Source organism: Hemicordylus capensis, chromosome 4 (assembly GCF_027244095.1).
Source record: "Hemicordylus capensis ecotype Gifberg chromosome 4, rHemCap1.1.pri, whole genome shotgun sequence".
NCBI lineage: Eukaryota > Metazoa > Chordata > Lepidosauria > Squamata > Cordylidae > Hemicordylus > Hemicordylus capensis.
Genome location: NC_069660.1, coordinates 41,412,571 through 41,426,957, shown reverse-complemented (window position 1 = coordinate 41,426,957; position 14,387 = coordinate 41,412,571). Strand labels below are relative to the sequence as shown.

General features: G+C 42.9%; 1 protein-coding gene across 19 annotated transcripts in view; it reads right to left on the bottom strand.

The window, feature by feature from the left end:
* Positions 1–14,387, bottom strand: part of PTPRT (protein tyrosine phosphatase receptor type T) — a 938,880-nt gene that overhangs the window by 73,765 nt on the left and 850,728 nt on the right. For all 19 annotated transcript variants that reach the window (XM_053243888.1, XM_053243897.1, XM_053243900.1 and 16 more), the window contains one exon: positions 11,639–11,826. In XM_053243888.1, the coding sequence (XP_053099863.1) occupies positions 11,639–11,826 (188 nt within the window). The remainder of the gene's footprint in view (positions 1–11,638; positions 11,827–14,387) is intronic.

Sequence of the window (14,387 nt, the reverse complement as noted above, 5' to 3'; positions counted from 1 at the left end):
TAATGGCCTGTATAAAATCATTAAAAAGCCACATTTCCTAATTTACATAAAACTACAACTGACAATCAACTTGCTTATTTCTTGAGGCACTAGCTAGCTTATGCATACAGCATGGAAGAAAACATGAAATGTCCTTTGTGGAATTACAATCAAGCTGTTTAAGATGGGAGCCCTTGCCAGACCACAGCTCACAAAGGGCTCCAAGGGAAATTATGTCAGGACACATTACCAAGGGTGTTCTTGACAACAATGGGTAATAAGGAGCTCTAGCTCAAATCATCACAGGTATGAAGTAATGATTCAGGAAATGGCAGGATCTTTGATCACACATCAATTTCCTTGTACAAAGAAAGCGCTACCTAATAGCAACTAATCTCCTGGGTGGGAGAGGCTGGAGAAAGTAGATGAAGGTAGCTCATTTTCATCATCAAAGATAGAGGAGAAAAGATGCATTATTTGCACATTAGTGTCTAGTTACAATAAATTGCTGAGAGTGGCAGCAGCCATTTGGGATCTCATCATGTGCTATTGATGTGGAAAAAATTCACTGTTGCATTATACATGTACTTAGGAAGGTAAAAGTGCTATTATCAGATATTTATTGCTTTGACCACTAAGCTTCCCATCCAAACAATGCCATTTTGCTTTTGAAGGCAAGCATTCCTTGTGCACACAGAAAATACTGGAGAGAGCAGGTGACCACTAAAAACTATCCTCTAAAATGTAGGGCTAGCTCAATAACCAAATCTTAGGTACATGGAGTTCTCTGTTATCATATGGCTTGTATATGCAAACCTTGCACCGACAGATAAAATGTAATCTGGGATTTCTACGACTATACAGAAATGAGGTAATAAAATGATGCAGTGTCTCACTACATCTTGCTTCAGATCTACATCGATATCTTGTTTCTGATCTTTCCCCTCATTGTACATTTGCCATTTTTAAGCACTTATGGCAGTGATCTATTGGGTAACCATGTGTTGTTGTTGTTTTAAGAGCAATGAGCAGCTGAGCAAGGGCTTGGCGGCCCGTGAGAACCACCAGGATCCAGGCAGATCCTGATGGTGCTGCAGCACTAAACCCAGCATCTCAGCCCAGCTGTTAGCAGAGGTTAAAGGTGCAAAGATACCCTTAACCCGGCTCCTGGGATCGTGTCTCAGCGTGAGCTGCTGCTTGCACTGGCACAGAGATGGGCGCCTAGAGCACCCATTCCCTGTGGGAATCCCCCAGTGCACTGTGCTTGGTGCGTGGTGCACTCTGTGATTCTCAAAGGCCAGGACAAGGCCTGTCCTCAGAGCGATCTGTGCTGCTCCGTGATGCACAGAGCAGCAGGGACCATGCGGGAGCACTCTCCGTGCTCCCACTAGGTCAACACTGAGCATCTGGGGGGAAGAGAAGGTTTGGGAAAATAAAAAATACAATACAAAAACAATTTAAAAACATTTTTTTTAAAAAAAAAAATCAGTTACAATCAAATCACAACTTTGCACTCTTTCTGTAACTGTTGTCATCTCTACCTCCAATTCTAGCACATGATAACTTGGTTGACATGATATGGATAATTTTGAAATTAATTGTAAAGTTCTAATTACAGCATTCATCAGCAGACAGAAAGCAAAGTTTAAAACTGTGGCACCTTTTAACAAGGGTCCAAAACACCTTTTCAGTTTAGCAGTACTTGTTGTTTCAGTAGCACTGCCAATGATCTCATGACAACTCTGAATGCATGAGAAAAACTTGAAATAAAAATACATCTTCAGGCACTGATCCAGCCAGCAGTTTTGCATAACAGACAAGAACATGGATGATGCATTGAATTCAGTGATACTATTTTATGAGTTAAGAGATAAAGGTTGGTAAGAACCTGAGCTTCAGAAGAGCTCAATCCAATTCCGTGCAACCGTATGCAAGTCCCATTGGATAACACTTTCAAAATAATGCAAGAATCTGTATGCCTCAATATCTCCTAAATACTGATGGCTTTCCTTAGGATATAAGGTCTCAAGCCACAGCTGAGAAACTGGGGTATTTTGATTTTAAATCAAGGTGTGTTATTCTGGGAGATGTCAGCAAAAAGCTGCAGCAGTATCAACAAGTTGTGCAACAGAGTTTCTATGTTCTATTTTCTGGTACAAGTCAGATCAAGGTTTTAGCCCAAGTAATTTGAATGGAAATAAGGTAGCAGAACTCCAAGAATTCTACTTTAAATGGTATGTGAACTGGTGTCATATGTAGCTTGGCGGGAGTGGGGGGAGGATCAGCTGCAAACAGTAAAGTGTAAACAGTTAAGATCCCATGAGATTATTTACTTCTCGTTTTTCTGTAGCTTAGTTTTCTGTGTTTTTCTGTAACACAGGCTGCGGTTTCACAACCAGTGGTGCACCAAGATAATTTGGGCGCCTGGACCGCCCAGACCCAGCAGCCACAAGCCCCCCCCCCACAACCTCCTTTGGGGAGCCTGCCTCGCCAACCTCCGCTGTTTGTTTTTGTTTTTTTTAATTCTTTCCATGGCTGTGGTGGGGGGTGGAGCAGTCCTTCTTCCTTCTTCCCCCCTCCCCTGGCAGCGGAGAGACCGGAGCAACGCTGGCTGCGTCCGTTCAGGCCAGCATCTTTAACTAAGTGTGAGGTACAACTGCACAGTTGAGAACGTTGCAAGCCCGTGACCATGGCAGGGATCCAGAATTAATATGGGGATTGTACCACAGACATTGTCTCAGTTCTTTGTACGGGGCATGTGTCTCTATGTGGATGTCTCTATGTACTGGCTTGGAGGTGGAGTCACAGTTTGTTTTTGTTTGTCCTTACTTGCTATCCTGAATTTAAAACTGAGAGGTTCTCCCTCTCTCTGCATAAGAGACTGTTAGCCTGTTTATTGTTTTCTTAACCTATGCTGAGTAAGTAATAAATACCAAACTATTGTTTCTCAGTTAAAGTTGCTTCCTGTACAATTTTTTATAGAGAATAAGTAATTTATCTGCAACACTGAGTAATGGGCCCAGTTGTGAAGCAATAAGCTTCAAAGAGCTTCTTACAAAGAGCTTGTAGGCAAGAAAACTGGGCAAGATGACTACTTTTGCATCTGGGGGGAGGAATACCACTGTTGGACTGCTCAATGAAACAAATTACAGAAGATAGTCCTTCTGAGTGAAGATGGTGCTGAATAGACTTGGACTAACATGTTCTGGAAGAACAAAACCATCAGAGAACGAAGAGAAACAAGAATGAGATACTCTGTGACTAGTTAATCTATCATATGGAAGGAAAAAAATGCAGCAAGAGAGATGTGGGAAAGATTAAAGGATGTCTTTCAATAAAGAACCATGAATAGTCAAGGTTCTCTTATGCTACAATTGTATAATAAAAGATTCAGAGAGGGAGAATGCTTGCAGGAGCACATATGCTCATTTTGGCGAATTCTGAAAGAGCTGGAACCGTAGGAGATAAATAGCAGCAGCAAATTGGACTTTTGCTTAATACCTTGCCTAAAGAATATTAAAATATTGTTGATTTTAACAAATTAAAGAAAATGTGACTTGAAGTTTTGTTCAGGAGCATTTGCAGGAATTTAATTTGAAAAAGCCAAACAGAAAGGGAAGAATCAGTTTAAAATCCCGCCTACAAAGTTGCTGATAATAGGCAATGCTTTATATGTGGAAGCACGTTGCATTTGAGGAATGATTGTCCTAATGAAGAGCAGGGAATTATTCTCAACAGAGAAAAGGGAATAAGACTAAATTCCAGAAATATTAACTTTCTAACAAAAAACCCTTGCCTATGAAAAAGTGCAATGACAACAGTGATGAAAAAAGAAACAAGCAATGAAACAAGCAATGAAAATAGTGATGAAAAAAGAAAAATTGGCAAGAAACCTACAGGTGAAACCATGATAATCTGAAGTCAAATACACTGAATGTGTTAAAGCAAAAGCCTGGGAGTTTAGTCACAGTCCTGAATTTAAAACTGAGAGGTTCTCCCTCTCTCTGCATAAGAGAATGTTACCCTGTTTATTGTTTCCTTAGCCTATATTTAGGTTAATAGTAATAAATATTTCCTGTGCAATTACTTATAGAGGACAAGTAATTTCTCTGCAACGGTTAAATTCCCCTATCCCTCACCATGGCCCAGAATCACATCAACTTCCCTCATATGTGCTATTTACATCGAGAAAAGCAAGCACATCAACTTGGTCCCAAGCCTAGATCTCTACCCACACCATGATATGATGTGACTGAGTGGCCGAACGGACTCTATCACTTCAGACATCAGGTAAGGTTATTGGTCTACATCAGGGATTCTCAACGTGTGGGTCCCCAGATGTAATTGGACTTCAACTCCCATAATTCTGGGGATTATGGGAGCTGGGGATTATGGGAGCTGAAGTCCAATCACATCTGGGGACCCACACGTTGAGAAACCCTGGTCTACATGATGTTGAGAATTACTTAAAAGTATCCCTGCTGAAATTAAAAGAACATTTTAATTTCTATGGAACCACTTTGAGAATTTTTCCTCATCATATCAGCCATTATTTCTGAATGCAATCACGGGGGTGCACTCCCCATCTCTCTCTCTCTCTCTCTCTCTCTCTCTCTCTCTCTCTCTCTCTCTCTGTATGCAACTAGGAAATCTGCAAATGCTAATTTTCTTCTGGCAGGGCATTTTTTACACTGAGGAACATTCAAGAAAGGGTATCTCCAGTTTGCAGTTGGAAAATCTGCTCTACCATCTCCAGACTATTTCACCTCATTCTGCTGCATGTATATATTAATTATTATTATTATTATTATTATTATTATTATTATTATTAGTTCGATTTCTATACCGCCCTTCCAAAGGGCTCAGGGCAGTTTACACCGAGAAACAGTAAATGAATAAGATGGCTCCCTGTCCCCAAAGGGCTCACAATCTAAAAAGAAACATAAGAGAGACCCCAGCAACAGTCACTGGAGGTACTGTGCTGGGGGTGGATAGGGCCAGTTACTCTCCCCCTGCTTAATAAAGAGAATCACCACGTTAAAAGGTACCTCTTTTCCTAGTTATCAGGGGTATAGATCACACCTCAGTCTCACTGATACCACTGCCAGTGTCCTTAGGATTGGACCCATCCGTTCACACATTATGTTCAATGCACATGTAGAGTATATGCACAGATCCATATCTATGGACAGTTATTCACCCATTATGTTCAACATGTGCAGTAGTACACTTCCTAATTGCAGCCAACATTTGATGGAACCTGTACCTAGGTTCACGTTTAAAATGAATGCATGTATTCACCCAAACATGTATACATATGTATAGTCACCTGTATGCACACACAATATAATGTCTGAACAGAGCTTGGGCTAATGTCATTTACTGGACCAGCTTATTGATGGAAAGTAATAACAACATGATTTAAGATCCACACAGTTTTTCCTCGGGCTATGATAAAATAGCCACAGCCGATTTCAAAGCAGCCAACAAGGGAGAAAGGTCACTGGGTGGAAGCTGTGCTGTGTTAGGCACTGAGTGTGTTAGATGGAGCAGATGTTAGTATGCAGCATGAAATGGCTTCCTTGGTGTTTGTTAGGAATGCAACCTTTTCAAAAAATATGACCTTGCAATTAGAAGTGCCAGTGCTGGTAGGATACATTTTTATAGGTCACAAAGCTGCTGTGGCCAGAAATGGAAACTGAAAATTAAAACCTGGATCTTTCTTATAATTAAGCATTTAAGGAACTGTTTCTGAGGTTACAGAGCCAGAACTTTCCCATACTTCACAGCCCATTACTACCCCATCAGGCGCCTTATATGTATTTTACAAAGCTGCACAGCACATGTCATAAAGGGCCATAATGTCTGCAGGAGGCCATGTTTATTAGCTACAGAGGCTTTTTGTAGAAGCGTACTGGGTAATTTGTATCTTTACATCTGTTCATAGATAGATCCTGTAGAGGCAGACATGCTTCTGCAAAGCTATATTCACACTAGAGATGCATGCATATTTTTGTCAGCATAAACTCACAAGGATTAAAAAAAAAGTTACAGAGAACACTTAAAATACCTTAAATTTGGCTTCATGTCTCCAGCCCGGAGGAATAAAAATGTCTAGAAACAGCTGCTGTGGTCCAGTAATGGAGGAAGATGCAGATACAATGTAGAGTGCTCTCATATGGGCCTCCTCTAGCTTGCACTTCCATAATATTTTGTAAGATACTGGGAGTGTCTTGAACGGGAGCTTGTTTAGTCTCAGTATGCAGGTGCCACCACCTTACATCCCTATACCATCAGCATTATGTTACAAGTCTGTTGGACTGAACTCTGAGTTTCAGCCTACAGAAGCATCCAGTCAGCTGACATCTGAGGGCCAATCCTGGTGTACCAGGCCCCAGAGGCGTAACTAGGGAAAACAGCGCCCGGGGCAAGCACTGAAATGGCGCCCCCGCACCCCCCCAACATACTACATTATACTTAGGTTTTTCCTCACAAGCGCCTGCTGCCGCCGCCAAGCCAGGCCACTGACTGGCCGCCAGGCGCCAGCAAAGCAATGGGGGGGGGCCGCAGGCGCCACGGAAGGGACTGCTCGTGGGGAAGGGGGCACCGATGCGCTCCCTTGACTGCTGCAGCGCTGCTGCACTGAGCAGGAAACATTTGTATTAACAAAAAAATTAAAAAAATTAAAAAAAAATTGGTCATGGCGGCGCCACCCATGTGACCAGAAAAGATGGCGCCCGGGGCATGTGCCCCCCCTGCCCCCCCTATAGTTACGCCTCTGCCAGGCCCTATAAAGCCCTGGTGTCAGAGGTAGGTTCTCCATTTGAGTATTTTGTCTGATGGTGCCACTGTTCTATGCTCTAGTGTGCCTTGCCTCTCTTTTCCTGACTGATACCCTCAGATGATGACCCTTGCCTGATTTTGACCTCATGTCTGCTTCTGGCCCTTCCAAACACTATTTCTGTTCCATATCTTCTTCATCCCCACCTGTCTAATTTTGGGTACACTCTTGCTTCTGGTCCTTCTGATCTCTGTTTGCTCACTCTGGAACTTGACTTTCTGGACCTGTTTCTTGGGTTCTGGTCTGCTTTCTCTGGAACTCAGCCCCGTATGTTCTGTACATCCCCAAGGTGACTCACACATAAGTCTGAACCTTCTCATTACATATACCAAACTACTTTTTAAATGTGGTTTTAAATGTGGTTTACTTTGCCTGTGCAAATACAATTAAAATAAGAAATGGAAGGAAAGGCTGAGTAAATTGGGGCTAATGATTAATGAACCCAGCTCATAGAGAAGGTTCATAAGAGCAAAATTATTTGATACTATGTCACTAAATAGATTGTAATTTATGAAACTTGTTAACAGAGTAAAGGACAAACCAGATCTCAAAAGGCCAAGTATATATATATGTGAAACAGATGCCAGCCTAGAATACATTAGGATCCATTTAGTAAGGACTAAACAGAATTTAGCACATTAAAGATTAAGAGACACATGCAGGTCACCTTAAGTGGCACAGCAGAGAAATGATTTACTAAAAAGCAGAAGGTTGCCGGTTCGAATCCCCACTGGTTTCAGGCAGTGTTATCAGGCATAGTTATCAGGCAGCAGCAATACAGGAAGATACTGAAAGGCATCATCTCATACAGCATGGGAGGAGGCAATGGTAAACCCCTCCTGTATTCTACCAAAGAAAACCACAGGGCTTTGTGGGCGCCAGGAGTCAAAATTGACTTGACGGCACACTTTACCTAAGCAATGGCTTTAAAAAATAAGGCGCTTAAACTTGGGACCCTCATAGGCCCCAGCTGGCATCATGCTATCCAAATGACCTCCCCTTCCCCCATTAAGACCTCTGTGTCACCTGATAATATGTTCCTGAGGATTGCACAACCCTCAGTGATAAGGTTTTGGTCAGGCTCGGACTGGCCCACAGGGCAACAGGGCATATTCCCACTATGCCCCACCCGCGGGGCACCCCTTCACCTCGCTGCACTTGGCAGCAGTGAATACTCTCACCCTTAAATAACATTTTGCTCAAAACCTGGCGCCCTCCCCCCGTACATGAGACAGCGTTGGTCAGCCTAATGGATTACCTTTACTGGGGAATCGACAGAGGGAGTGTGACACTGCTGGTTCTTCTGGATCTCTCAGCGGAGTTTGATACTATCGACTGGTATCCTTCTGGATTGCCTGGGGAGTTGGGGATAGGGGGCACTGCTTTGCAGTGGTTCCACTCCTATCTCTCAGGTAGATTCTAGATGGTGGAGCTTGGTGACAGTTGCTCCTCAAAACGGGAGCTGTTATATGGAGTCCCCCAGGGCTCCATTCTGTCACCAATGCTTTTTATTATCTACATGAAACCGCTGGTGAGATCATCAGGAGATTTGGTGCTGGGTGTTATCAGTATGCTGATGATACCCAGATCTACGTCTCCTTCTCATCTTCAGGAAATGGCACTCATTCTCTAAGTGCCTGCCTACAGGCAGTATTGGGCTGGATGGGGAAGAACAAATTAAAGCTGAATGCAAGCAAGACGGAGGTGCTCATTGTGGGGGCTCAGAATCTGAGGGGTGAGTTAGATCTTCCTGTGCTGGATGGGGTTACACTTCCCCAGAAGGAGCAGGTGTGCAGCTTGGGAGTACTCCTGGACCCAGGCCTCACCCTGGTTTCTCAGGTGGAGGCCGTATCCAGGAGTGCTTTCTATCAGCTTTGGCTGATTTGACAACCTGGAGAGACCATATTATTCCTCTTTTGAAACACTTGCACTGGCTGCCGATATATTTCCGGGCAAAATACAAAGTGCTGGTTATGTATAGTTTTCTGTGTTTGTATATTATGTATTTTAATATCAGATTTGTTTTTATATTTTTAGCTAAATACTTTTAACTCATTTTTATTATATGTGTTTTAATTTTTGTAAACCGCCTTGGGATTTTTTTTAATGAAAGGTGGTATATAAATCTAACAATAAATACATAAATAAATACATAAATAAATAAATAACCTTTAAAGCCTTGAACGGCTTAGGTCTGAGTTATCTTAGAGAGCACCTTCTTCTACATGATCCCCACCGCACGTTAAGGTCATCTGAGGAGGTCCGTCTCCAGTTGCCACAGGTTCGTCTGGTGGCGACGCAGAGGCGGGCCTTCTCTGTAGCTGCCCTGAGCCCCTTTGGAAGGGTGGTATATAAATCTAATGAATCTAATAAATATTATTTATTTTAATAATAAATAAATAAATAAAATACATTACACTGCCCTCTCAGTGCCCCAAGTCAGGCCCTGGTTTGGGCTGGCACAAAAAGACTGAAGCAGGATGGGAGGTTGTCAAAATTCCACACCCATCCCACTGTGAATGCCAGTGTTGCACATTAGTAAAAAAAACCTTATCCACAGCACTGGGGCATCAAATGAAGCTCCAGCTCTTCATTAGTTAGACTGTTGACCTATGACTGCAAAAAGAGGGAAGGCCATACCACACAGGATATCAACAATATCGCCAGGTTAATTCCCATCATATTTCAAACATTCCTGTTCTTCCCCAGGGGAAAGACAGTTACATTGTGGAAGCAACCTTCTAGTAAGATTTTTCCCCCCTTCTAAATTACATCGGATTATATACTGGCTCAATAATATTTGCAAACAGCATTTTTATTCTCATTTTCTATTCAAAAGCAAGTTGAAATTTGAGCCTCACTGACCAAATCACAGGGATATCAAATTTGCTAGGGTACTTCTATATGCCTAAGAAACCTGAAATTTAGTACACACAGATAGTTCAAAATGTCCCGATCATTAAAAAGAAGTTTAGGGAAAAAATGAATACTTTTCGTGTTGCCCTCAATACAGAAGAATTAAAATGTACTACAAAACCCTTAGAGTAGTCCCACACCACTAAGAAACTTTAAATTGGGAATATATAAACCCTAAGGCAGACTAGAGAAGTCTGAAAATGTGATATTTGTACTTCTGTCACATGAAAAGAGTACTTCAAAATGGCTGAAGTATTAAAATGGTTGAATGAATTGTACTTCAAAATAGTTAAAATATTGCCACACTACTCAAAAAGCTGAAATGTTGTACACATGGGGCTGATTGGATTAAATGAGAGACGGTGTGATGCACTGCCCCCGTTTAAGATGCTGGGTCTTGGAGTGCCCTGTCCCAGTTTGTGCTTTTCTCCTCTAACCATCCCCAGCCATTCCCATCTTCTGTTTACCTTCTAGGCTTGGTGTACTGACACACCCCACTTCAAAATTATTTCCAATTACATATATTAAGGTCGTTTACATGACCTTCTGCTGGGCTGGGGAGGGCAGGTGGCAGGGGGAGGCAGAAGACCACCTCCCCTCCCATCTAGACAATCCAGCAGCACCCCTAGCCACGTGGTGCATGTGCCCACATGACTGGCGCTGCTGTGAGCCATGTGGCATTCTGGAAACTGGAAAATGCATCCTGGCCTCCAGATATCCTACACTGCACCGCCTGGCTCTGTGTACTCTTGGGCTGCGTGTCGCCTGAGCATTCACAAGACCCCACACCCAGGTAAAAGGGTGCACTTGTGCCCTTAACCCAGGAAAAAGGTTGGGTTATATTCTTGGGCTACCTGGGGAGGCAGTGCTGAGACTGGCCTTAAACCCAATGCTTGACATGAGCAGCCCTACCTGGTAGGGGTGCATAAGTCTGGGTAGGGCTACTCGTGTGAACAGTCTCGTTATGAGGTTGAGTCCACTTGTACTGTGTGATTGGACCATGCAGAATGCTTTTCTCCAGATAACTCCTTTAGGAGTTCCCTTCCTGTCTATCATGTGTTTCCATCAGGATATTGCTTTCTCTGTAGTCTGACTGGGAGCCAAATGACACTCCTTTCTGTCAACACTGTCACCCCCCTCCCTCACATTGGAACTTTCTTGTTAAATTTGCTCATTGCAATCAACTAAACCCAGAGCAGGATATAACTTTAAACAATTAACAAGCAAATAAGTATTGTAAGGAATGATGCAAAGCTATCTACTATCCTTGTACAAGTGCAACATACAAGTGTACACTGCACTATTGTAATGTACCATTACCCTATTGTACAAGTGCAGTGCTTGTACAAATGGACAAAGACCACAGGAGAATGAGCAGCTCTGAGCATCCACTCAGTTTCATTACTTCCTTGTGTGCATGCATCTGTTTCCATTGCAGAAGCATAGCATTAGTTTGAATGTCAGTCAGTGAGAATGATGAAAACACCAAAAGTTGCTCCCTTGCATCACTATATTAATGGGCATGCCATTTGGTGATTATTATCACCCATGAACTCTAATCCAGATTTCCATGTATGTTCTGCTGCATTCAGAGTTTCAACACATTCTGTTGAAGCATGGGCCTACTGCGAAACACTTGTAGGAAGGAGAGTTCTGTTTCTGCATCACTAAATCTTGGGAGAAGCCTTGCCTTTCATAGTAGCAGGAGGATAAGCCATTGCATATAACAGAAAGAGGACTCAGACAATGATGCAGGAGTAAATGGGGGAAAACATTACAATTAGCATACAAAAGAAGCCTCTTGCTATCAAGGCACTTCTCCAGAGTACCCACTCTTGATTTGACAATAGCCTTAATTTCATTCTTTATTGCAGTATTCAAGAGAGTGAACGTTCCTCTCACCTCATACTCCTCTTTAAATCCATAGCCCTGTCCCCGTTTCATCTGAGTGATGTGCTGCAACAAGTCGGCCACGCGGATTGCTGGCTGGAACTGTCCCCTGGGGTAGGACATTTCCACCGGGTCACAGCCTCGATAGGGATGGGTCTGGATTGTCAGTGTCGGCTGAGTCATCTCCCCATGGCTACTGTCTGTTTTAAAGATAGGCAAAACACACTTTCACCTAGCTGTTATTTGTTTATTTATTCTCTTCCCCCACTGGTTAATTTCACCCCCTGGGTGAAATAAAGCATAGCAGGAAAACCAGACATGCCCAAAGCCACCCCAGTAAAGCTAATGCATGTTCATTGGATTTTGTGAGATGGTGAGGGGGAAATATAGAAGACGCAAATTGCCGAACAGTTATAACAACGTCAGGATGAAATATGATTATTTGTTGTACATTACAAGAGAAACTGGGAGCTTTCACGTCTCCCAGCAGGAAGACATTAGGAGAAATGGCATCTTCTGCCCGTGGTCAATTCTCCAGCACTTATCCTTTGCTGGCAGAAGCAAATTGGACTCCACTCCAATGCACTTCCTAGTGGCGGGGGAGAAGGGTAGAAAAACAGACACCAGGGCACAAGAAATGGTAATGCTTTTTGGCATAATGTCTAATTTCCCCAAAATGTGAAAGCCACAGTTTCTTGCTTGAGAACCCTAACACTGGAGCAAAGAGAAAGCATTTGTAGTGATGTGAGTTCTCTTCTTCTACTGCTGTAGTTAAGCTTTACTGAATGGAACAAACCAAACAAAAAACAAAGAGGATTAGATGCTTCTTGAAGGGAACATTCAAGAGGAGGTACATTAAACTCTTCCCACAATTAGAGCCAAACTAGATGTGATGCTGTAAATGCAGAATGTCTCCTGATTTTGTTTGTTTGTTTGTTTTTAAAGTTTACTACACTGTGCTGTTAAAGCAGAGGCGTAACTAGGGAAAATGGCGCCCGGGGCAAGCACTGAAATGGCGCCCCCCCACTGCGCCCCCCCATCGCCCCCCCAACATACTACATTATACTTAGGTTTTTCCTCACAAGCGCCCGCCGCCGCCGCCAAGCCAGGCCACTGACTGGCCGCCAGGCGCCAGCAAAGCAATGGGTGGGGGGCGCAGGCAGCGCGGAAGGGACCGCTCGTGGGGAAGGGGGCACCAACACGCTCCCTTGACTGCTGCAGCGCTGCTGCACTGAGCAGGAAACATTTGTATTAACAAAAATTTAAAAATTTTAAAAAACCATTTGGTCATGGCGGCGCCCCCCATGTGACCAGAAAAGATGGCGCCCGGGGCACGTGCCCCCCCTGCCCCCCCTATAGTTACGCCTCTGTGTTAAAGGCTGGGGAGGCTTCGAATTTGATTGGAGCAACAGTGCACGGTGTGTGTGTGTACCTAACTCTTTCCTCACAGATCATTTTTGTGATCCAAATCACCACCCACCCAGCTCCAGTGTTATTGGACTGAGTAGTACTGAAATAATTGAACAGTGTGATCTTTCAGAGCACAGGGAGTTCTAGTTGAAGAAAGTGGTCACTATATATAGAAAACACTGTGTAAACATAACTTTAAAAATTGCATAAATGTAGAAATATTAATTAGACATGAAAAATAAACATTCACTGGCTTGCATAAAGCCATTATTAAGGAACAAACACTAATAGAAGAATAGCAAGCTAAGCATTTATTTATACAATAACCAGCCTAATGCCGTTACTAATGATTATGTGAGAATTTTAAGAAGAGGGTATTTTCAAGGCTTATTAATTTTGCAAGCTGGATTTACTTTTCTGATGCATCTTTCCTCACTCTATTCCCTACTAACCCCTTGTCATAAAGAAGAGGACCTCTTTTTTGGTGGAACTTTACCAATGGGCATGCTATGCTTCTTGATCATTGGGTTTAAAACAATTTCCCCATCATTTTGGTTTCCATCATTGGATTTAATAAAATTTCACAACTGGATTATCTGACAAACCTACATTTTTAGCAGTCTCAATTAAAAACATTTATAAGATGTTATTCCAAAAATGAGTCATAACAGGCATGTGCAAGAGGTGGATGATCATAAAGACAAGGGGAGGAAATTGTTTTTAGACCATCTGGCTGCCTTCTTTTGCTTATTCAGCTTTTCTTCATTTCTCACCTGAGCAGACTGGCAATCCCAGTGTCCATGCTTGGGGGTGTGATCCAGACACCATTATACATCAGACTATGTACAATACTTAGCAGAACACTTGGCGGTATGACATTGGTGTGGCACTGCTTGAGGGGCGCAGTCAAAGGGACTCACCTCTTTGGTGAGCTCATTCCATAATAGTGGAAGCTGGAGGCCTATGTCTGATGATTATGAGGTGTGGTAAAAAGTCTTTTAGGAATGAGATACTGTAGCTGTTAAGCTAATTACCGTGTTTCCCCGAAAATAAGACAGTGTCTTATATTAATTTTAGCCCCAAAAAATGCACTAGGGCAATTAGCGGTACATCAGAAATTACTGCTAGGTCTTACTTTTGGGGTAGGTCTTACTTTCGGGGAAACAGGGTATATGATTTTTGGTTTTTGTTGGGGCAGAAGAGTTATAGTTTAGTTCAGGGATTCCCAGCCTTGGGCTCCCAGATGCTATCGGCCTACAACTCCCACCATTCCCAGCCACAATGACAAAAGGCCATGGGAGTTGTAGTCCAACAGCTTCTAGGGACCCAAGTTTGGGAATAACTGGTTTTG